The sequence below is a fragment of the Bufo gargarizans genome, chromosome 2 (assembly GCF_014858855.1).
Source record: "Bufo gargarizans isolate SCDJY-AF-19 chromosome 2, ASM1485885v1, whole genome shotgun sequence".
NCBI lineage: Eukaryota > Metazoa > Chordata > Amphibia > Anura > Bufonidae > Bufo > Bufo gargarizans.
The window spans coordinates 273,251,130-273,276,260 of record NC_058081.1 but is presented as its reverse complement, the minus strand read 5'-3'; the positions used below and the strand labels follow the sequence as shown (position 1 = coordinate 273,276,260).

The 25,131-nt window shown below is 47.2% G+C and overlaps 1 protein-coding gene across 1 annotated transcript in view; it reads right to left on the bottom strand.

Moving 5' to 3' along the window:
* The window catches only part of ASZ1 (ankyrin repeat, SAM and basic leucine zipper domain containing 1), a 122,627-nt gene that overhangs the window by 20,763 nt on the left and 76,733 nt on the right, over positions 1-25,131 (bottom strand). The window contains exons 6-8 of the mRNA XM_044277193.1: positions 14,164-14,298; positions 5,063-5,167; positions 3,723-3,736 (exon numbers count right to left, since the gene is read on the bottom strand). Of these exons, the coding sequence (XP_044133128.1) occupies positions 3,723-3,736; positions 5,063-5,167; positions 14,164-14,298 (254 nt within the window). The remainder of the gene's footprint in view (positions 1-3,722; positions 3,737-5,062; positions 5,168-14,163; positions 14,299-25,131) is intronic.

Sequence of the window (25,131 nt, the reverse complement as noted above, 5' to 3'; positions counted from 1 at the left end):
CGTGCGCCTCTGCCCGCCCGTTTACTCCCCTCCCCTGTCCTTTTCCACTGCGGCTGTGTGATCCAAATCGTAGCGGGCGCATGCGCAGTAGGTATTGCGATGCCCTGCCAGGAGCGGGCATCGCATTGCGCATGCGCCCGCTACGATTTGGACCGCACAGCCACAGTGGAAAAGGACAGGGGAGGGGAGTAAACGGGCGGGCAGAGGTGCACGGAGGGCGGGGTTATGAGCCGTTGAGGATGTGCTGCCTGGGGCTCCGAGGATTGAGAGACCGCCCTGGGCACTTGAGAGGGCTCATGGGCTCATAACAATCTTATAAGTTCATTTTCGGCAAAAAGAAAAGTCAGTTTTCTACAACAAAGGTACAGTTTTTAAGTTCTGTGTGGATCATATAACCCTATTTGATCGGTCTAATATGCTGAAATGTGGTGACAGACTCCCTTTAAACATCGTTGGTGGCCATCATTTCTGCACAGAGTGAATCGACTGACGCCTTGCCTGAGCCTGGTGGTGTGGTCAGGTACCCTTGCAGGCCGTCTAGCACACAGACCATGCTGATGTAAACGGTTTTGAATGGTCTGACGTGACACTTGGGTGCCTCTCACCTCCCTTAAATGTGCCTGGAGTTGTGTGGCATTCATCATCCGCTTCCCCAGGGCATTGTTCACAATGTAGCGGTCATCAGTGTGGGATGTGCCCAAAGGACGGTCACTTCTATGCCTTTCTGAGACTTCCAGTCTCTCTGCATCTCTGTTGCAACCTGCTGATGACACTCTGTGACACTCTAAGCTCAGTGGTCACTTCCTTCTGAGAACATCCTGCTTGAAGCCTCGCAATGGCGAGGTACTGTTGATCAATTGTTAGGTGTCGTCTTGGTCTCATGATATCAAAGTGATAATTGAACCAAGAAATTTATTGGGCGATTCACGGATCAAACACCTGTTGTGAATTTTGCCGTTAAGCTCCTTGTTAGAGCAACAGCAAGTTTTGTAAAAAGTACTGAAACATTAAACAGTTGGACATGTGCATTCAAAAGTTTAGAGAAGAGCACATTAAGTTCACCTGTAAAGGTTTGAGTGCATTTTAGGTTCATCCTGAAATTTCACCCACAAGCCAAATATCCCTAACTTTTTGTGAGTAGTAAAGTATGTGTGTGTGTGTGTATATATATATATATATATATATATATATATATATATATATATATATCTCTATCTATCTATATATATATATATATATATATCTATCTCAATCATAAGAATGGCAGTACTTTCTCAAAAAATCCTTAGAAGAGAAATTATGCTGCCAACCCTCTAGATTCACGTATACTCCCAGTCCAGAGTTGTCCAAGCTATCCAGCTTACTTTTACAGGTGACCACTGAAGTTAGAGAGCTGAGCAAGCACAGCTTGGCTTTGATTATCTCTTACTGACTTTCAAGGGTTTTTCCCAGACTTTACTAGCAATGGTAGATCAACTGTTCTGCTATGGTTCATGTGAATGGGAACAGCAATGCAGAAACCATCAGTACACAAAAGGACAGACCAGTGGAATTCCAGCCCTGACTTCAAGCACCAGAGTACTTGGGAGGTGTCATGAAATGTTGGACCCCCCCCCCCCATTGATCACATATTGATGGCCTTTTGGCAGAATCTGATATTGGTGACCGAATTGGTGACTGAGGAAAAGCGTTTTTAGTGGAATACCAAAAAGTTTATTTTAACCCATTAGTGACTACCAATATGCATTTTAGGCTGGGCAGCAAACTTTTTTTTTTACGGCGGCCCAGTCCAAGCACTGCACGGGTCTCCTGTGCAGAGGACAGCGGGGGCTCGGCTCTCAAATGAGAGCTGCGCTCCGGCTATAAGAGCTTGTACCTGCAGGAGCGCCGATCCAGGCTGTTTAATCTCTTACATAAAAAAGGTGGGAGGGGGGGTAGGGTGTGTGTGTGGACCCTGGAAATAGCGCCAATCCAAATAGCGGGTGATAAAAAAAAAAATATAAAAAAAAAAAAAAAAAAAGGAGGTGGGGTGTAGGCTAGGTCCCAGATGGTGGCAGGATGGGTTGTGGACATTGCCCTTTAATGTTCACAACCCATCCTGCCACCATCTGTGACTTAGCCTACCCCCCACCTTCCTTTTTTCCATCACCCGCTATTTGGATTGGCGCTATTTTCAGGGTCCACTTGGAGAGGGACTGGGAGTGTACACACACCCTACCCCCCTCCCACCTTTTATATCTACATTTACCTGCAGACTCTCCTGCAGGGTCGACCCTCCCCCCTCACCCCCCCCCCCCCCCCAATCCCCTGGCGCCTCCAGTTACCTCGGGTCCCCTGGACACCCGTTCCATTTGGATCCCTGTTAACCCTCAAACGCTCTCTCTTTTTCTGCATAATCTCTTACATGCCATTGGAAATGGCAAAAGTGAGATTGCGGGATGCCAATTAGTGTATATGCAGGCCAGGACCTAGCATAGGCCCCAAGCCTGCCTCGAGTGTTCCCCAGCAGACTGCGCCTCTCTGGCACAGTCTGCTGGTCAATGTCAGTACAACATTGACATTAAAATACAATGCACTATAGCAGTGATGGTGAACCTTTTAGAAAAGTGCCCAAACTGCAACCCAAAACCCACAAATTTATTGCAAAGTGCCAACACGGCAATTTAACCTGAATACCGAGGTTTTAGTTTACAAAAAAACAACAACTCATACATGAACATGGGCAGGACAGGACTTAAAAGTGGGCTGCACACAAATCTCACCAGCCCACAAACAAAATGGCCACACAGCGTTTTGTGCAACGATGATGATCTATGTATTATATTGCTCTGTAAATGCATTCCATATACATGGCAGAATATTACATATAATCCTTGTTATACAGTGTTCTACAGTATAATACATAGCTCATCATCTCCTTAAATACATCCTCCAATGGATGACCTCCATCTGGCCCGGCGCACGTGCTCACCACCACTGCACTATAGGAATAGTGTATTGTATTTTAGAAGCTATCAAAAGATCGCCTGCTGTAGTCCCCTTGTGGTTAAATGGTTAAAAAATTAATAAATAAAAAATTGCCAGATTCGCCTTTTGCTTAGTTGCTGCCAAAGAAATGGAATAAAAAGCTATCAAAAGTGTTATGTACCCCAAAATGATACTAATGAAAACGCATAGATCAAGCCCTTACAAAACTCTGAAAAGAAAAACAAGTTAAAGGGTTTTTTTATTGTGCAAAAGTTGTAAATCATAAAAAATAATGTATTTGGTATGGCTGTAATCGTACTGACCCAGAGAATAAAGTTATTGTGTCATTATAATGTAAAAACTTAAGGGAGCATTGCTGTTTTTTCTCAACTGTCTCCCAGAAAGTTAATAAAACTTAATTAGTAAATTATGTGCACCCCAACATGGCACCATGAAAAACTACAACTTGTCCTGGAAAAAAAAAGGCTCTCATACCGCTACATAGACGGAAAAATAAAAACGTTATAGCTCTTGGAAGGATACAATGAAAAAGGTCCAAAACAGGCTGGTCACTAGGGGGTTAATTCTTCACAATAAACTTTTGAGCACAATATTAAAGTAAATTGATAACTGGGCATTTTTAACCCTACCAGCAAAATGTGAATATATTAGGTTATTTGCCCGACCACTTACTAGGGTCATCTTGGTCTTTGTTAACTCAACAAGGTGCACCTTCCATTACAGGGATCAGCAACCTTCGGCACTCCAGCTGTTGTGAAACTATAACTCCCAGCATGCTCCTTTCACTTCTGTGGAAGTTCAGAGAGCAGCCAAGCAAGTGCGCATGATAGGAGAAGTAGTTTCACAACACCTGGCGTGCCGGTGGTTGCTAAACCCTGCTCTACTATATATCTCTCTGTTGCACTTGAGTGAGTTGGGTGTGAGTCTATTTTTGTCCAATTCTACATTTTTTTATGAGTTTAAGAAAGATATGTCTTTTTTTTGTCATAAGACTGACTGCTTGTCAGGGTGTCAATTCAATTTGATATATTTATTTTGGAGATATTCATATACACATACTGAAATTCATTTCTTCACTACTATATATCTGATTTCATCTTTTTTTTGTGTGAATACATACTTTTTTTGACATTTTGAAAATTAAAAATAATCATAAAACAAATGGTTATTCTGCAATGTCATACAACACTTTCCTAGTCCCCCTCAGCGAACACTTTATTTTAAACTTGTATTCCAAAGGAACTCTAAGGAACCTAGAAGTAGGATACATCTAGCACATACGCAATCTATAAGATTACAGCACGGAAGTATACATATAACACATCACACTGTGCACCAGCATCACACGTACCAGATTTAGAGAGTACTATTGCCACCTAGAGGTGGAATGTTAATGGTGGAGGTATGCATAGACTTTACGGTCAAGTCAAATACACACCATTTCCTACTGTGTCTCACTAGCCTTTCTAACGTCATAAGAGTATAAAAATAATTCTAGGAAAGTATATGTTTTGTTAAAAGAAATAGAAAACAAGTTAATAGAAAGGACAAATGTGATTTTAGAACTGAAGAACAGAGGAGCCACAACTTACACTGATGTTCTCATAATAGTGGTTCATTCAGATAACCGTATCAGTTTTTGCGGTCTGCAAATTGCAGATCCAGCCATGCGCGTTCCGCATTTTGCAAAACAGCCCTATGATAGAAATGCCTATTCTTGTCCTCAACTGCACATGTAACATAGTTGCTGTGTATTTTCAAACAGAACCAGCCACGTAGATAAGATATCAAAGCACCTTATCCACAGGCTGTAGAGATTGGAAATTGACATATTGAGGATTTTAAAATTGGCATTATGCCGGTTTTCCTGTGGACATTCCCAGCCGATTTCACCCCTCTAATAGAGAAGGAGTAAACAAAATCACCAAAAACTGCATAGATACAGGTTTTAGTGCACATTTACAGTAAAATCTGCCATGGAAAAATCTGCAGGTGGCCTCACATTTCACATTTCTAAAAGCCATTTTACAGTAGCTTTCATAGAAGAACATAAGAACACTTGCCTAATGTTCACTGAGGTCTTGGGTTGTTCTCTCAGATATCTACCCATCGTCTCCTCTTTACTCAAGTTTAATTTTCCATTACTTAGATTTCCAGAAAATGAAAGGATGTTAAAAATCTTAAAAAGGAAAGAGTTATCATTCAGATAGAACATGGACTCTCAATTGTGCACAAAACTCTCAAGGCCAACTAACGTTATAAAAAAGGTGTAAAAGGGGTTATCTCACAAAATGCTGTTCATTAAATAATTCACAAAATCGTATTTTGTATTTAAATGGTTTGTGCAGTGCTATGATACTGACTAGAGATGAGCGAATTTCATATTTAGAAATTTGCTCACGCTTCGTTTGGTGGTAAAAGCAGAATTGCGTTATGGATTCCTTTACCACGGACCATAACGCCAATTCTATGACGGAATACCTTCAGAGGCATTCCGTTATTCATTCTGTCATAATAGAAGTCTATGGGCGGCAAAACGGATCTGTCTCGTTTCCATTATGCAGGGGAGTCATCTCCTCCATAACGGAAAATGGACGGATCCGTCATGCAGCCCATAGACTTCTATTATGACGGAAGGAATAACGGAATGCCTCTAAAGGCATTCAGTCATAGAATTGCGTTATGGTCCGTAGTAACGAAATTCTGCTTTTACCACCAAACGAAGCTTGAACGAATTTCATTTCTCGTTCATTAAATTTACATGAAATTCGCTCATCTCTAATACTGATGTCCTATCCTCAGGATAAGTCACCATTATAAGATCGGTGGTGGTCCGACACCTGACACCAGCCGATCAGCAGTCTGAAGAGTAGTGACTCGTTGGAGGGCCAAGTCCTCTTCACTGTTTAACTGCATGCGGTCTCCCTTGTAGCAGTGCAATTACAACTGTTCATCAAGTCAATAGGAGAGGAAGCTGTAGTTACACTGCACCTACAAGGGAGACTACATGCAGAAATACAGTGAAGAGGATGCGGTGCTCGCACAAGCATCATTACCCTTCAAAGAGCTAATTGTGGGGCTGCGGGAGTCGGATCCTCGCCAATCTGATATTGATGACAGCTCATTAATAACTTGGCACTGCACAAACCAATTAAAGAGATACAATTATATACCACCACCAACGGTTTAAGCATTACACCCATTATTGCATCCAGTTTACTGAAACGACTAAGATGGACAGGCATACAAGTGTCTCAGCTCTCCGCTCAGTCTTGCCAGCGATGCAAAGGAATACCTGCCCACTGATTCTGCAGAATGTGTGTTCCTTTGCAGAGGAGAAGCTGAGAACACAATGACATTCTTCCCCTCTGATAAGCAGGAGGATCCACCGCCAGCTAAAGGGGTATCAAGACTGGCGGCTAAAACCCCAGTTTTAGTAAATTACCCCAATAATCTTTAAGATTTATTCATTGAAAAACAAAAAAACTTTGCACACTGCCAATGACAGAAAAATAGAATATATATATATTTCAATTTGCAATGACATTATGACATCTTGTGACTTGCAAGTAATGGCCCACGCTAATAATTTGTACCCCTGAACAAAGCAACTGTTTCATTTAAAGGGGTATCCCAATGACATTTAAAGGAGCTGTCCAGGGTTTAAGTGATGGCCTATCCTGAGCCATCACTAGCAGATTTCTGGGATTCTGACAATCAGCTTGTCTGTGTAGCTCCATTGACTGAGTGATGGAGCTACACAGCACCAGTAAGAGCTCGCTACTACAGCATTGAAGTCAATGGAGCAGTGTTGTAGTAGTGAGCTCCTGCTGACTTCCATCAATGCAGTTAAGTAGACCAGCTGATTGGAGGAGAGGAGGTGCAGGGTGTTGGATCTCCGCCGATCAGCTAGTGATGGTTTAACAGTTGTAACTTTATTTGTTGGACTACCAAAATTATTTTGCTGACTTTTTAAAAAGTGACACATAGGGTTTTATAATGTTTTTTAAACTTTTTTAGTTTTATTTGGGAAAACTGTGCAAAAGTTTTTAAAAAGTAATTTTTTCAAACTATAGCCCTTTATTTTTTAAAGAGAACCAGTCAGCACAAAATGGAGTGCCATCTGCAGGCGGCACAGTTACAGAGCCGGAGAAGCTGGGCGGCGTTATATAGTTTTGTGCTTTTTCTAACTTAAAAGGTGTTTTCAGAGATTTTTATACTGATGACCTATCCTCAGGATTGGTAATCAATATCTTACCGGTGGGGGACCCCAGCCGACCAGCTGTTTGAGAAGGCACTGGTGCTCTTGTGAGCACCACGGCCCTCTCTCTGCTTTTCCTAGGCCAATGATGTCACGTTCATGTGTCACATGGCCCAGGAGCATTCGTGTGAATGGGGCTGAGCACAATACCAAGCACAGCCATAAGCTCACAGCTGATCGGTGGAGGTCCCGGGTGTCAGACCCCCCACCGTACAGATACTGATGACCTATTCTGAGGATTTTATTATCTCGGAAAACCCTTTTAAAAGGGAGTCACCCCGATTTTGGACTACTATCTAGAGTAACATGTGTACTACTGCAGATAAGGAGTCCCGATCATTATTTTTTATTTTCCTACTGTCCATTCACCCACTGACAGCACTCATCCTGCACTGAAAATACAAAGTCCAGTCGCCGGTGCTGTTCTAATAGACTAAATCCCGCACCTGCGCCATTCACTTCTGTCTTCGGCACAGTGAGTGAAGGCCGCTCTCCTGATGCCGGCTTCCTCACTGTGACGTAGTCGGCGCAGGCGCAGTGAGGAATCTGGCACCAGGAGCGCATCATTCACTCACTGTGCCTGCGCCGAAGACAGAAGTGAACGGCGCAGGCGCAGGATTTCGCCAACGATGCGGTGGACTGCGCCATCAATCAAGAGGAGCTGGGCGGGCAGAACAGGGGACCTGGGCGGGATAAAGCGTGAGTAGACGTAGCCTCTAGGTGCTGATTTTACGCCCACATAGCACCTAGAGGCTCAATAGCATATAATGAAAGTGCTTTTTTTTTTTACAAAAACTGCTGCAGGGACTACTGTTAGAAACCTACTGTTATGTAGTGCTGACATTAGCGCATCGCTAGATGGTAGAAACCCTTTAAGTTAGAGAAAGCAGAGATATAAATTATATTTTTTCCCCACAAACTATATCTCAATCTGCTCACCTTCTCCTGCTCTATAACATGCTGTTGGCTGCTGTATTTTGTGGTGACAGGTCCTCTTTAAAGAGGACTCATCACTTCTCCAGACATGATTGTTTTTGTAACCACTTGCATTATCCACGTAATAACAATTCTAGGGTATCTATTCTTTTAACTCTATGTTGTGCTGCTCTTCTGTTCTTCCTGCTAGAAGTTTATGGATAAAAGTAAAGATGAAAGTTATCAGTTGGGTGTGTGTCCCTCAGTCTGCTACTGCAGCTCCTAATGGACAATGTTAGACAGTGCAACCCCCCCCCCCCCCCCCCCCCAACTGGTAATACCCATTGTACCATTATTCATAAACCTCTAGCAGCCGCGCAGCGTGTGTAGCTGCATTGCTCTGTTGCTCTGAAACGCAATACCCTCTTGCTCTGAAACGTGTCGTCATCTTTCCGATCACCGGGCAGGCACCCTGGGACCCGTATCGGCGATCGCTGCAAACCGCAGGTCAATTGCAGCGTTTTCTGAAGTTTCTGATCTCCGCAGGGATCAGAAACTTCAAAATTACAGGCGGTGCTGGGGGGGGGGCGCGCGCGCGATCATCCCGTCTGCCACTTCTCATTTTCAGGATGGCCGAGCGGTATTCAAGCAGAGTGTCAGCACATTGCTGACACTCTGCTTGAAACGACTGACATCTGTTCCTTGATGTCAGCCGTTTAACCCCTTCCATGCCGCGGTCCGTAAGAACCGCTGTATGGAAGGAGTTAACAGGGAGGGAGCTCCCTCCCTCTCCCATCGGGGGCTGCTGTGCCTTTTCAGCCCCCGATGGGAGAGGGAGGCGGCCCCCCTCCCTCCCCATCACCCGCTGCTCTGTTGTGGCAGCGAGTGATAGTTAACATGGCAACCGGACGCCTTCATGGGATTCCTGCTGTCCATGGTGTTTATCAGAGGCTGTCCATGGTGCTGATCTGACTTCTGCTAAAGGCAGAAGTCTGATCAGACTTTGTAAAGTGAAAATACAGTACACCATATAGTGTATTGTACTGTATTATACAAAACATGATTTTTTTTGTTTCAAAAATTAAATAATTGTGTAAAACGTACATAAATTTAAAAAAAAAGTAGAAATTAGGTATCGCCGCGTCCGTAATAACCTGCTCTATAAAAATACCACATGATCTAACCTGTCAGATGAATGTTGTAAATAACAAAAAATAAAAAAGGTGCCAAAACAGCTATTTCTTGTTACTTTGCCTCACAAAAAGTGTAATATAGAGCAACCAAAAATCATATGTACCCTAAAATAGTACCAACAAAACTGGCACCCTATCCTGTAGTTTCCAAATGGGGTCACTTTTTTGGAGTTTCTACTCTAGGGGTGCATCAGGGGGGGCTTCAAATGGGACATGGTGTCAAAAAAACAGTTCAGCAAAACTCTACCTGGAAGAGCGCTGAACAGGAGCAACTGCCCAGCCAGCGCCAGGGTAGGTCCCCTACCTGAGGGGGGATGTCCCACTGCAGCAACTACGAACTCAAGCATTAGCAACAAAAGCTGCACCTGTGGAGAGTGCCAGCATAGGCACTTCCTAGAGAAGGAGGAGGAGTGGTGGGTAGAGAATACAGAGTCAGTGAAACACTCGACTCGCTGGAACCTACTCACCATATATGTGCAAAGGTATACGCACTACGTATTGAAGCGGACAATATGATGACTGACAGGAATGGTGGAGGCCCATGGAGATGGGGGGTCTCTGGGACACATACAGTTGTGTTCAAAATTATTCAACCCCCAATGCTGTAAAGGGTTTTAGGGAATTTAGTGTACATTTGTAATTGTGTTCAGAATGAACTCTTACAAGGACTTTTTAAAGAACCAAATGCAACTAAAATGACATCAATTGTTTTTGTAATACAGTATTACAATTTTTTTTTGTGATTTTTTTCATTGACACAATTATTCAACCCCTTAAAGCGAACCTTTCACCTCATTTTCACTTTTTAAACTACCAACAGTATGTTATAGATTACCTTTAGTGTGTTGTTATCCATGTTAGGTGCGCTTTCCTGCGCTCTTTATTCATCCAGAAATCGGCTTATAAAGTTCAAATTTTGTGCTGTAACAGTCAAGCAACAAGTCAAGGGGGTAGCCCTTTCCTCTCCTCTGGCCGTACCGCCCCTGCCCTAACGCCGCCTCTATGCCTTGTAATTGACAGCAGGCTCACTCGCAGGGACGGCGCTTCTGAATCCTGCGCATGCACCGTCCTCATTCGCCGCTCGCTCCCGTCTTTCTTGCGGACACAAGCGCGACCATGTAAGAGAATAGCGCATGCGCCGTACGCGATTCCTGTCTGCTTCTCTTCTCTGCCTCCCGTGCGCGCGCTCCACTATCTTCATGCTCCAAGTGCCCCACGTGATCACTGTAGACTTGTAACCAGATTGCAAGCCAGTGATCATCGGGAGCGGAGCTTGTGTCCGCAAGAAAGACGGGAGCGAGCGGCGAATGAGGAGGACGGCGCATGCGCAGGATTCAGAAGCGCCGTCCCTGCGAGTGAGCCTGCTGTCAATTACAAGGCATAGAGGCGGCGTTAGGGCAGGGGCGGTACGGCCAGAGGAGAGGAAAGGGCTACCCCCTTGACTTGTTGCTTGACTGTTACAGCACAAAATTTGAACTTTATAAGCCGATTTCTGGATGAATAAAGAGCGCAGGAAAGCGCACCTAACATGGATAACAACACACTAAAGGTCATCTATAACGTACTGTTGATAGTTTAAAAAGTGAAAATGAGGTGAAAGGTTCGCTTTAAAGACTACCACTCTTAAGAACAGAGTTTCATTCAAGTGTTTTCGATCAGGTATTGAAAACACCTGTGGATGTCAAGGAGCAGCAATCAAGCATAATAAGCACCAATTAGGCAGATTTAAAAGGACTGTAATACTCAGCTCCTTCTAGACATTTACTGGTGTGTTTACAAACATGGTGAAGTCAAGAGAATGGTCCAGGAAGACAAGAGAAGAGGTGATTTCTCTTCACAGGAAGGGCAATGGCTATAAGAAGATTTCAAAGATGTTAAACATACCAAGAGACACCATAGGAAGCATCATTCGCAAATTCAAGGCAAAGGGCACTGTTGAAACGCTACCTGGTCGTGGCAGAAAGAAGATGCTGACTTCGACTGCTGTGTGCTACCTGAAGCGCAAAGTGAAGAATAGTCCCCGTGAGACTGCTGAGGAACTGAAAAAAGATTTGTCAGCTGTGGGTACTGAAGTTTCAGCTCAGACAATAAGGCGCACACTGCGCAATGAAGGCCTCCATGCCAGAACTCCCAGGCGCACCCCCTTGCTGTCTCCAAAGAATAAGAAGAGTCGACTGCAGTATGCCAAAAGACATGTGGACAAAACACAAAAGTTTTGGGATAGTGTTCTGTGGACTGATTAAACAAAATTAGAACTGTTTGGGCCAATGGATCAACGCTATGTTTGGAGGAGGAAGAACAAGGCCTATGAAGAAAATAACACCTTGCCTACTGTGAAGCATGGCGGGCGGTCAATCATGCTTTGGGGCTGTTTTGCTTCTACAGGTACAGGGAAGCTTCAGCGTGTGCAAGGTACCATGAATTCTCTTCAGTACCCAGGAGGTATTGGATGAAAATGTGATGCAGTCCGTCACAAACCTGAGGCTTGGGAGACGTTGGACCTTTCAACAGGACAATGATCCCAAGCATACCTCCAAGTCCACTAGAGCATGGTTGCAGATTAAAGGCTGGAACATTTTGACGTGGCCATCGCAGTCACCAGACTTAAATCCGATTGAGAACCTCTGGTGGGACTTAAAGAAAGCAGTTGCAGCGCGTAAGCCTAAGAATGTGACTGAACTGGAGGCTTTTGCCCATGAAGAATGGGCGAAGATACCCGTAGATCGCTGCAAGACACTTGTGTCAAGCTATGCTTCACGTTTAAAAGCTGTTATAACTGGAAAAGGATGTTGTACTAAGTACTAAGATTGAATATCACTTGGGGGTTGAATAAAACTGATAATGATGTGAGCACAGAAAAGACATTTGTGGTTATTTCATTATAAATGTTATGTTATATTTGTCTGACTTACAAGTGCCTCTTTGATTTAATTGTACACAAGATGACTGAAATGATCAAAATCAATGTCAAACTGGCCAAAACACTCAATTTCAGTGGGGGTTGAATAATTTTGAACACAACTGTAAGTGATGCTAGGCAACTCCCTGAGAAGACAGGATGTTATAAGCATGTCCAAAAACCGTGCCAAAAGAAAAAAGGATAGCCACCGTATCCACTGGCGGCGCCTGTATAACACTAGAGTAAGAGTACCGGGTACCGACTGTTGCCACGACCCCTTGTGAATAAGCAAAGACACCTAGAGCCGTGGCGTAGTTGAATTGCAGCATCCCAAGATGTCTAGTTATTCCCCGCTAGTGGATCACTTCCGGAAGGGGTTAATGCAACAGTAAGCACGGCGAAGTGCTACACTCCGCCCATGGAAAGGGATAGTGCGACAGTCGGGACCGTATGCAATGGTAGTGCAATTACTCTACCTATGGAAGGTGGAATGCATACGGCAAGTACTTAAGCCAGTGGTAGGGAAATACTCCACCTATGAAGGGGGGTTAATGCCCACGGCGGGAATAGTGCATATGGCGAGTCCTGTAGCCCATGGGAGTGCAATTATTGCACCAAAGTAAGGGGGTAATGCATACCCCACCCAATGTAACCAGTGAAAATGTCATCACGCCACCTAAGGAAGGGGCTAATGCATACAGCAGGTACTGAACCCAGTGGAGATGCAATTCCGCCACCTACAGAAGGGGGCATGTATACGCCCGGCACCAAAACCAGTGTTATTGTACTTAGTCCACCTTGACAGGGGACAATGTATAGGGCAAGTACTGCATCCTTAAGAGGTGTGATTACTCCGCCCATGGAAGGGGCAATGCATACGACAAGTACTACTGGCCACCCTAGACGCAGTCCTGGGAGACTGCTTCGGATTCATGTCATGTCAGTGATTCGCCCGCCCCCCCCTGACGCTCTCCGGGAGGGAGGGTGTGTCTGAGTGTAGCCCAGGGAGGAAGTGCAGAGATATTTGAGGAGAAAGATGTCCTGCTGTGATCCGCTTACGCACAGGTCTACCCCCTCAGAATCTCCCCCCTGACCGTTGCGTACTGCGCAGGTGGGGACTTATCAACCAAACAACCATGGAGGGTGGATTGGGAAGTTCCAGAGGTTCTCCACTGGATTGCGCAGGTGGAGAATCATCAACCAACGACCCAGGAGAGTGGATTGGGAATGTCAGAGATCCTCTTTGATTGCGCAGGTGGAGGATTGTCAGCCAACGGGCCCGGAGGGCATATTGGGAATCCTTTAGGGGTCCCTCTATTGCGAAGGTGCATGCAGAATTATCAACCAAGCGGCCTTGTAGGGCGGACTGGGACTATGAGAGGTCCTCCTGTGACCGGGACAGGGCACAGGCCCAGTCTGGTATCGCACGGTTATGATGTGTGCTGAGGGGGGCGGGGGCCCGTATTAAATGTTCTATATATTTTTTTTTATATGACTGGATAAGTGGTAGAAGGGTTAATCCTTGAATAATAAGAACTGTACTGTCTATCTAACCCCTTGATGACCCTATGCTAGCCTAATAAGAAATGGCTGGCCAGGAAGGGTTAAAAGTGCCTAAACAAAACTGTGGCAGAATTGAGCATATTTTTTTTATAATTCCACCACACGTGAAATGTTTTTCCAGCTTCCTACAACATTGTATACAACAGTAAATGGTGCCATTAGAAAGTACAACTTGTCCTGCAAAAAACAAGTCCTCATATGGCTATGTTATGGTTCTGGGAAGGCTGCAAGTAGAAAACAATGAAAAAAACTGAAAATGGCCTGGTCTTGAAGAGGTAAATAAACTTACACAAGAATTAAATATTTCGTATAGCAAACAACAGGAATTACATCTTACAACATACCTCTAAATGGTTGTTTTGCCTAGCTATATCAGCTGCTGTATTTCCACCTTTAGTTGATAGCCTTATGTCAGCTCCCAGTTCCAACATCTTTAAAACTGTGTTCTTATGTCCATTATGGGCAGCCCAAGACATTCCCTATGCAAGAAAAGAAGGTAGATAGATGTGAATTCTTAAAACATGTGAACCAATAGATTTTTATTTTATTTTATTTTTTTAAAGGGTGATAGAGCCGACAGGCCCCAGGGAGCCTCAGCATATTAGTGTTGAGGTCTGCGAGTGGTATAACTTGGCCTAGTGTAGAGTCCTCGTGTCACGATGGTCCTGCCTCAGGCCATCACTGCCTGGGGGTGGTTCCCTGCAATAATTGAGCTGAAGTAGACAAAGTAGTCCAGACCGGAAAACGTGAACGTAATTTACTGAATGAACTTGGTAATACAAAAATGTTTCTTTACTTGTATCGAATTCACTCCACTTGGTACCAGCAGGGCACAAGGTGGCGGCAGTTGGTCCAAATGCTTCTCTTGCTTCCTATCTAGCTTAAGTCTGTTTTCTGTTCAATGAGTAGGGTGTGTCTGGTCAGTTTTCCCTCTCAAGTAAATAAAGTCTATAGTTCAGTCTGAAGCAGAAAAGGGGGGAAACGCATCCCATCGCTGCACGCCATGTCTTGTCCCTTAGGACTCCAAATTGAACTAACTACAGCTTCCTGAAAAAGCCCTCCCTTGGTAGGAAACAGGACAGCCCACTTCTGCCAAAAGGGTGAAAAATGAATGGAAAGGTTAGTTCCATTCTTGTCTCTAGGACTCTGCCAGACCTATGCCACCTGCTGGAAACCAGGCACATACTATCAAATCTAATATATAAAGCTGAGTGTATATGTATGTATGTCCGCTAAAGGAATCCGCACCGTCGCAATTACAATCACGAAATTTTGCACACAGGTACATCACACAGGTTTTAGACCGGGTCTCAGCTCTCTAAGATATAGAGATATTGCCCAAAAATGCATTAGCCAATAGAAGTCTGCAGGTCTTTCTCCTCATATTCCAACTGCCATACACGGTCACATGTCCCTTATCAGCCAATAGAAGCTCGCAGGTCATTAGTCTCCCCATACACACAGTTTTATATCAGGTTTCCTTAACAACCCAGCTTTTTGTCTTCACTGCTGTAGGTCAGCTTTAACCACTTCAACCCCGCTAGCTAAAACCCCCTTAATGACCAGGCCACTTTTTACACTTCTGCACAACACTATTTTCACCGTTTATTGCTTGGTCATGCAACTTACCACCCAAATGAATTTTACCTCCTTTTCTTCTCACTAATAGAGCTTTCATTTGGTGGTATTTCATTGCTGCTAACATTTTAACTTTTTTGTTATTAATCAAAATTTAAAGTTTTTTTAAATGACATTTTTCACTTTAAGTTGTAAAATTTTGCAAAAAAAAAAAACACATCCATATATAAATTTTTCGCTAAATTTATTGTTCTACATGTCTTTGATTAAAAAAAAAATGTTTGGGTAAAAAAAAAAAAATGGTTTGGGTAAAAGTTATAGCGTTTACAAACTATGGTACAAAAAACGAGATTTTTGTATTACTTACCAGTAAAATCTCTTTCTCGCTCTTTCCTTGGGGGACACAGAAGACCTTGGGTATAGCTCATCTCCATAGGAGGCGTGACACTAAGTGAAGACTGTTAAGCCCCTCCTCCACAGCTATACCCTCAGCCTGGAGAGAGAGACTGCCAGTTGCGTGTCCAAGCAGTGAGAAAAGGCAAAGTCCAACAAGGAACCAACAAGCCAACAACCCGACGGGTAACAAAAAACTCGGAAACCGTACAGAGAAAAAACAATGAATGGGTGGGTGCTGTGTCCCCCAAGGAAAGAGCGAGAAAGAGATTTTACTGGTAAGTAATACAAAAATCTCGTTTTCTCGCCCAGTTTCCTTGGGGGACACAGAAGACCTTGGGACGTTCAAAAGCAGTCCAAAAGGGGGAGGGACCACAGCCCAAGGTGAAGCACCCGAAAGGCATCAATGAACCGCCGCCCGCAACCCCAGGCGGGGCAAGGCATTATCTGCCAAAGTCAGAGTATGCACCCTGTAGAACACGGCAAGGCGCAAGGTAGACCCGTGGCCGCCTTGCCCAAATGCATGGCCGAAGCCCAATGCCTCCGGCCCAGGAGGCACCAACCGCTCTGGCGAAATGAACGGTAACACCAAAGACAGAATCCTGCCCTCGGTGCGGTAACCTCAGCAATAGCCAAACTGATCAAGCGGAGGAAAACCACCCTGGAGTCAGTCAACCCCATGCACAGACCTCCTGGAAACCCAAGAGGCCGAACGGCTACAAGAGTCGGAGATCCCCCAAATAAAAGCGGCAAGGCCCAAACAGGTGAAGTGTTGAAGCGAAAGGCAAACACCACCTTCAGAAGGAAGGAAGGAAGAAACTGAACGTAGAACAGCCCTGTCCTGGAAAAGACAGAAGGCTTGGAACAAAAAAAGGACCATTCCGGCACCCGTCAGAGACACGACTGATACGGAACACAACCGTACAAGACAGAAGGGGTAGAGAGAACTTCTGTAACGGCTCCAAGGACAAGATTGGAGCACCGAGAGCTCAGTATAAAGTCCCCAGGGCGATACCGAAGGACAGCACAGAGGAACCAAAGAGCCACTCCGAGGAAGAAGGTCTTGGCAGGCCCAGGGGGCCGAGAACGCTGGAAGAGGAAGAACAGCGCCGACACTTGACACCTCAAGTAAAAGACCGAACCATGGGGAGAGAAATTCAGAGTGGGGAATGCACAGCTTCCCACAGAACCCCAGACAAAAAAACCTAAGCCCTACGACAGATCCTGGACGAAACACTGCCAGGAGTGGACAGTAGCGAACCCGCTAGAGTCGCCTGGCAAGCGGGCGAAAACCCAATGTGATCAGGCGCAGACCAGCAGCACAGGCAGAAGGGTTGACAAAAATAGCCCCATCGGCCCTCGAACAACGTTATCCCGTATCCACCCGAATGGGGAAGCAGAAGGACAGATGGAAAGAACCCAAACGATCCGCCAGATGCCAGGAGAAGACAGGCTAAAATCCATGCTGACGTAACCACGTCGTACCGTCCCGGTGTGGGAGATCAGGAGAATCTGGAATGAAAAGGTAGTCCCCCCAAGTTATCGAGAAGGTAAGTCTACAGCAGGACCATCGTCTTAGAATGGGCCACGCAATCTGCACTCAGCGAGAGAACAGAACGCGGTAGACTCGGTAAATAGGCACACAGCTAATACAGCCAGTGTGAACAAGGGAGACAGTACGAGGCCAAAAGGAACACCGGAACCACCCACATGAACAACCATGCTCTCCCCAGAAGGGAGGACAACGAAGAACAGCCTCTGAAGACAGGCGGGAAGCCACATTGGAGCGATCTGTACCGAGCGGGAGCCAAACAAGGCCGGCGAGATAAGGCAGTCGAGACAGAGGCCGGCATAACACCCTCCCACCGAAAGGAGGAGGAGTGGGCAACAGGGAAGCCATAGGACAGCTCAAAGCAGAACCCACTATACTGTGAGACGCCCGGTCCACCGCCTCGCAGAAGGCGAATACCGTGAAGAACCCAAGGCGGAGGTCCTCCGGACCCGGGTAATCGAGCATCCAAGAGAAGTCGGGTGACCTTCCCGAGAAGAGCAGCCCGAACCTGGTAGCAGATCAGACAGAAGCGTAGAGGCGCCAAGAGGAAGGACTCATACCACACTGCATCCGAAGAGGAGGAAATTGCAGCAGGCAAGGGAACCGCAGTCCTGCCAGAGCCAACGAAGAATTCGAGAGGCGCTGCAGACAACAGCACTCTCGACCATGTGACCACCAGCGCAGGGAAGCAATGCCGCAGAAGGACGAATGGGCATGCATCTAGGACCCACGAACACTCCCTGGAATGAAAAGCCAACGAAATAAATGAGCACCACCCAGCTCGGTGCAGCAGAGAGCAATAGAACCTGTTCGGTCAGGAGGACAGAATGAACTCCTTAGGGACGAGTGCAAGGCTTGCGGCAAGCATCGCATCCCAAGAAATAAAGGTATGCCGCAGGAAGCAGGTGAGGCATACGTACGAGCAGCCCCGTAAGCAGCGGGAAGGCCCGCCCCAGAGTGCCACAGCATGTACGGAATTGCAAGTGCAACCTGAAAGGGAGTTATGCACAAACCTAGCATAGCATGCGATGGAACGCAACCAGTCCACCCCGAAAGGGGGAAATGTACCAGGTCAACAGCAGTCGGTAAGAGTGCAAAGGCCCGTCCCAAAAGGAAGTGATGCCTAAGGCCGTACCTACTTCAGAGAAGCAGGACATACCCTATAAACCAGCAGGAACGCAGGAGGTCCACCTAGCGAAAGGGGAACATGCACAGGGTATCCCAGCATTAAGTGAGTGTGCCACAATGCACCAACACTGAACTCAGCGAGAGTGCAACTACTCTGCCAACGAAGGGGGACATGTACAAGTCCAGCACAGCCATATAAGGACAGCCGTGAATCTCATGAGCGTGCCAAATTCTGCCCTTGAAATGAGAGGTGGTCACGCACAAGGCCAGCACCGTATCCAATGGAAGTGCAAGCGTTCCACCCCTGTTAGAGGGCCATTCACATGGCCAGCAATGTATCCGGTGAGAGTGTAGCATGCCGCCCAGAAAAAAAGGGGGGTAAAGCACATGGCCAGCATCTCATCCAGGGAGAGTGCGAGCACACCGCCATGCATGGGAGTCATACACATGGCCAGCAACGTACTGGCGAGATACAAACACAGTCACTAAGAATGTGGGCATGTCGCCTGAGGAAGGAAGGCAAGCCCCTGGCTGGCAGCGAATCCAGCAAGAGTGCGTACACCGCCACGGAAGAGGGGTCATGCATATGGCCGACAGCGGATCCAGCGAGAGTGCAAGCACCCTGCCATGTATTGGCTACACGCACATGGTCAGTGACGTACCTGCGAGGAAACAACCACAGACAGAGGGATGTATGTAAGCTGCCTGAGGGAAGGAGGCATACCCAAGGCCGGCAGGGAATCCAATGAGAGTGCAGCATACCGCCTAAGAAATGGCCGGCAGCGAAACCAGTGAGAGTGCAGCATAACAACATAGTACCTAAGTACAACATAGCACATCAGTGAGAGTGCAGCCTTCCGCCTATAGAAGGGGGTCGTGCACATAGCCAGTACCGTATCCGGTGAGAGTGCAGTATTCCGCCTAAAAAAGGGGGTCATGCACATGATCGGCAACAGATCCAGTGAGAGTGCTGCGTTCCGCCCAGGAAGGGGGGTCACGCACATGGCCGGCTCACGCACACGGCCGGCAGCGAATCCAGTGAGTGCTGCGTTCCGCCCACGGAAGGGGGTCACGCACATGGCCGGCAGCAAAACCAGAGAGTGCAGCGTTCCGCTTATGGAAGGGGGTCGTGCACATGGCCAGCACCGTATCTGGTGAAGATGCAGTATTCCGCCTAAGAAGGGGGTCATGCACATGGCCAGTCAGGGAGAGTGCAGTAGCCCGCCTAGGAGGGGGGGGAATGCACATGGCAGGCACCATAACTGGAGAGACGATGAATGCTGCCTACAGAAGGGCCGAACGCACTTGGCCAGCGCCGTACCTGGAAGAGGCAAGAAAACCGCCTAAAAGGGGAAAATGCCCTAGCAGCGACGCAGGCTGGGAGCGCAACACCATGCCGCCCGTGGAAAGAGGTCATGCCGACATGCAGCATTACTGATGAGGCTGCAGCGTCCTGCGCAGTCTAATAGAAATCATGATCTATTATTATTTAATTCATATATATTTTTTTATTTTTTTATTTATTTATTTATTGAAACACAGCCTCTGAGGCTAAAGGGGAGCCACCATATAGGGGCACCTGAGAGGCAGGAGAAAAAAGGGGGCCAACTAAACAGACCCATTTTTTGGGGACCGGCCTGTACCCAAAGGGTTAACAGGAATCCGGCCTGGAGGGCGGCGTGCGATCCCCTGGGGGCGGAGGAACCTCCAGGCGGGAAAAATTCGCGCCCGGAGAAGTTCCCGCCCCCTCCACCAGAGACCGGAATATTGCGGCCTAGTAGGCCGCGAAGCCGGAGGCTAAATTGCGGCGCCCGGCCCGTTATACCGCCGGGACCTGAGGCGGAATGCTGCAGCGACCTGCCGCTTTAGACCGGCCGCGGGAGCCCACCCCGCGGGTCGGTTGGAAATGCGGCCCAGCAGGCCGCGAAGCATGGGACCAAATTTGCGGAGCCCCGCCGACCGGCACCCGCTGGGGCATAGTCAAGCCCAATGCCGGCCGCAGGAGCCCACGCCGGCCGGAAGAGACAGGGACCTGGAATGGCGTTTTCCGGCCGCGGGAGCCCACCCCGCCGCCGGACAAGACAGGGACCTGGAATGGCGTTTTCCGGCCGCGGGAGCCCACCCCGCCGCCGGACGAGACCGGGACCCGGAATGGCGTTTTCCGGCCGCGGGAGCCCACCCCGCCGCCGGACGAGACAGGGGCCGGAATGACGTTTTGCCGGCCGCGGGAGCCCACCCCGCCACCGGACGAGACAGGGGCCGGAATGGCGGCTTGCTGGCCGCGGAGCCTAATTTTCGCGGCGCCCGGCCGCACCGGAATATTAGTGCTGGCCGGAGGGGAGGCCTTACTCCACTGCAGCGTCCTGCACACTCCGGTAAGGCCCAATGTGATCAGGCGAGATGGGGACGTGACCCAGAGACGGGATGCCCGTGAGGAGAAGGCAGGCGACGGCCGACCGCCACTAGCTGCATCGCCGTATCCTGGTCCTATGAAGGCCAGGAAAAAAAGGCAGGGAGCAGATTGCCGCACTGCGGCACCCCAGGGGCCAGCTTAGGTCCAGCAGGGGAAGGGTCCAGAGGCCCAGTATGGGGGGGTCAGGCACGCAGGAGACCATTGGGTGGGGGGTGGGGGACGTAGGGCTGGAGAAGCCACTCTCTTACCACAGCCGTCTTCACCCTCGGTCCACTCCAGCAGGGTCGCCCCTTCAGCTACTGGCACCGTAGTGGCAGGACGCTGGAAGAGGGACTTGGCGTGCGGGCGACCCTTGCGCTGGCGGGATGCAGGGGAGCTGGGCTGCCCTGGTCCACCTTGCCTTCTGTGGGGGAGGCAGCAGTGCGGATGACCGGCACTGGCGCAGCTCAACCCCGGGAGAAACAGAGAGGTCTAGTGCGACTCTGTTGTCCCTGATGTTCTGGAACAAAAAGAAAAGAAAAAAGTAAAAATCAAAAATTTAAACAAGGAGAAAAGAGCCCTGCAGAGCAGGGAGTGTCTTGCCTCCTTGGACACTAAGCAAAAACTGGCAGTCTCTCTCTCCAGGCTGAGGGTATAGCTGTGGAGGAGGGGCTTAACAGTCTTCACTTAGTGTCACGCCTCCTATGGAGATGAGCTATACCCAAGGTCTTCTGTGTCCCCCAAGGAAACTGGGCGAGAAATGTGAATTTCCGCTTTTTTAAACAGCTCTGACTTTATGAGCACCTGTCATGTTTCCTGAGGTTCTACAATACCCAGACAGTAAAAAAAAACCCACAAATGACCCCATTTCGGAAATAGAAACCCTAAGGTATTCACTGATGGGCATAGTGAGTTCATAGAACTTTTTATTTTTTGTCACAAGTTAGCGGAAAATGATGATTTATTTTTTATTTTATTTTTTTCTTACAAAGTCTCATATTCCACTAACTTCTGACAAAAAATAAAAAATTCTAGGAACTCGCCATGCCCCTCACGGAATACCCTGAGGTGTCTTCTTTCCAAAATGGGGTCACTTGTGGGGTAGTTATACTGCCCTGGCATTCTAGGGGCCCTAATGTGTGCGAAGTAGTTTGAAATCAAAATCTGTAAAAAATGACCGGTGAAATCCGAAAGGTGCACTTTGGAATGTGTGCCCTTTGCCCACCTAGGCTGCAAAAAAGTGTCACACATCTGGTATCGCCGTACTCAGGAGAAGTTGGGGAATGTGTTTTGGGGTGTCATTTTACATATACCCATGCTGGGTGAGAGAAATATCTTGGCAAAAGACAACTTTTCCCATTTTTTTATACAAAGTTGGCATTTGACCAAGATATTTATCTCACCCAGCATGGGTATATGTAAAATGACACCCCAAAACACATTCCCCAACTTCTCCTGAGTACGGCGATACCACGTGTGACACTTTTCCAGCCTAAATGCGTAAAGCGGCCCAAATTCCTTTTAGGAGGGCATTTTTAGACATTTGGATCCCAGACTTCTTCTTACGCTTTCGGGCCCCTAAAAATCCAGGGCAGTATAAATACCCCACATGTGACCCCATTTTGGAAAGAAGACACCCCAAGGTATTCAATGAGGGGCATAGCGAGTTCATAGAATTATATTTTTTTGGGCACAAGTTAGCGGAAATTGATTTTTTTTGTATTTTCTCACAAAGTCTCCCTTTCCGCTAACTTGGGACAAAAATTTCAATCTTTCATGGACTCAATATGCCCCTCACGGAATACCTTGGGGTGTCTTCTTTCTGAAATGGGGTCACACGTGGGGTATTTATACTGCCTTGGCATTTTAGAGGCCCTAAAGCGTGAGAAGAAGTCTGGAATATAAATGTCTAAAAAATTTTACGCATTTGGATTCCGTGAGGGGTATGGTGAGTTCATGTGAGATTTTATTTTTTGACACAAGTTAGGCTACTTTCACACTAGCGTTCGATCGGATCCGTTCTGAACGGATCCGCTCATATTAATGCAGACGGTGGCTCCGTTCAGAACGGATCCGTCTGCATTATAACTTAGAAAAATTTTCTAAGTGTGAAAGTAGCCTGAGCGGATCCGCTCAGACTTTACATTGAAAGTCAATGGGGGACGGATCCGCTTGAAGATTGAGCCATATGGTGTCATCTTCAAGCAGATCCGACCCCATTGACTTCCATTATAAGTCAGAACGGATCCGCTCGCCTCCGCACGGCCAGACGGACACCCGAACGCTGCTTGCAGCGTTCAGGTGTCTGCTCACTGAGCGGAGCGGAGGCTGAGCGCTGGCAGGCGGATGCATTCTCAGTGGATCCGCCTCCACTGAGAATGCATTAGGGCCAGACGGATGCGTTCAGGGCCGCTTGTGAGCCCCTTCAAACGGAGCTCACGAGCGGACACCTGAACGCAGGTGTGAAAGGAGCCTTAGTGGAATATGAGACTTTGTAAGAAAAAATAAATAAAAAATATATATATATTTCCGCTAACTTGGGCCAAACAAATGTCTGAATGGAGCCTTACAGGGGGGTGATCAATGACAGGGGGGTGATCACCCATATAGACTCCCTGATCACCCCCCTGTAAGGCTCCATTCAGACGTCCGTATGTGTTTTGCGGATCCGATCCATGTATCCGTGGATCCGTAAAAATCATACGGACGTCTGAATGGATCCTTACAGGGGGGTGATCAATGACAGGGGGGTGATCAGGGAGTCTGTATGGGGTGATCAGGGGTGATCAGTGGTTCATAAAGGGTTAATAAGTGACAGGGGGGGTGTAGTGTAGTGGTGTTTGGTGCTACTTTACTGAGCTGCCTGTGTCCTCTGGTGGTCGATCCAAGCAAAAGGGACCACCAGAGGACCAGGTAGCAGGAATATTAGACGCTGTTATCAAAACAGCATCTAATATACCTGTTAGGGGTTAAAAAAAATCGCATCTCCAGCCTGCCAGCGAACGATCGCCGCTGGCAGGCTGGAGATCCACTCGCTTACCTTCCGTTCCTGTGAACGCGTGCGCCTGTGTGCGCGTGTTCACAGGAAATCTCGGCTATCGCGGGAGGACGCGTATATGCGTCCACCCAGAAGAGCAGGGCCGTCGCCAGGACACAATCCTGCGTACGGCGGTCCTGTAGCGGTTAAAGGGGCAGGGCGCTGTGGATGACACTGTTAAGGGAGCGGAGTGCTGTAGAGGCCACTGTTAAGGGGGCGCAGTGTTGTGGAAATAACTGTTAAGGAGATCGGGTACTGTGGAGGCCACTAATAAAAGGGCGGGCGCTGTGGAGGTCTCCGTTAATGGGACAGTCTGCTATGGAGGTCAGTGTTAAGGGGGCGGGGTGTTGTGGAGGTCAAATTTTAAGGTAACGGAGCTCTGTGGAGGTCAAATTTTAAGGTAATGGAGCTCTGTGGAAATCAGTTAACGATACGGGGTACTGTGGAGGCCACTATTGAAGGGGCAGCGGGGTACTGTGGAGGCCACTATTAAAGGGGCAGCGGGGTACTGTGGAGGCCACTATTAACCACTTCAACCCCCCTAGCTGAAACCCCCTTAATGACCAGGCCACTTTTTACACTTCTGCACTACACTACTTTCACCGTTTATTGCTTGGTCATGCAACTTACCACCCAAATGAATTTTACCTCTTTTTCTTCTCACTAATAGAGCTTTCATTTGGTGGTATTTCATTGCTGCTGACATTTTTACTTTTTTTGTTATTAAATCGAAATTTAACGATTTTTTTGCAAAAAAATGAAATTTTTCACTTTCAGTTGTAAAATTTTGCAAAGAAAACCGACAGCCATATATAAATTTTTCGCTAAATTTATTGTTCTTTGATTAAAAAAAAAAAAAAATGGTTTGGGTAAAAGTTATAGCGTTTACAAACTATGGTACAAAAATTTGAATTTCCGCTTTTTGAAACAGCTCTGACTTTCTGAGCACCTGTCATGTTTCCTGAGGTTCTACAATGCCCAGACAGTACAAACACCCCACAAATGACCCCATTTCGGAAAGTAGACACCCTTAGGCTGGGTTCACACTTGAGCGCATTTTATATGCGCGTTTAACGCGCGTTTTTGTCGCACGTTTTTACGCGCGGTTTTTTGCAATAGTAAACTGCGCGTTTGACGCGCGTTTGTGTGATTGACTGCAGTGTCCTATGGCCACAAACGCGCGTCAAAACGCCCCAAAGAAGCTCAAGAACTTTTTTGAGCGTAGGGCGTTT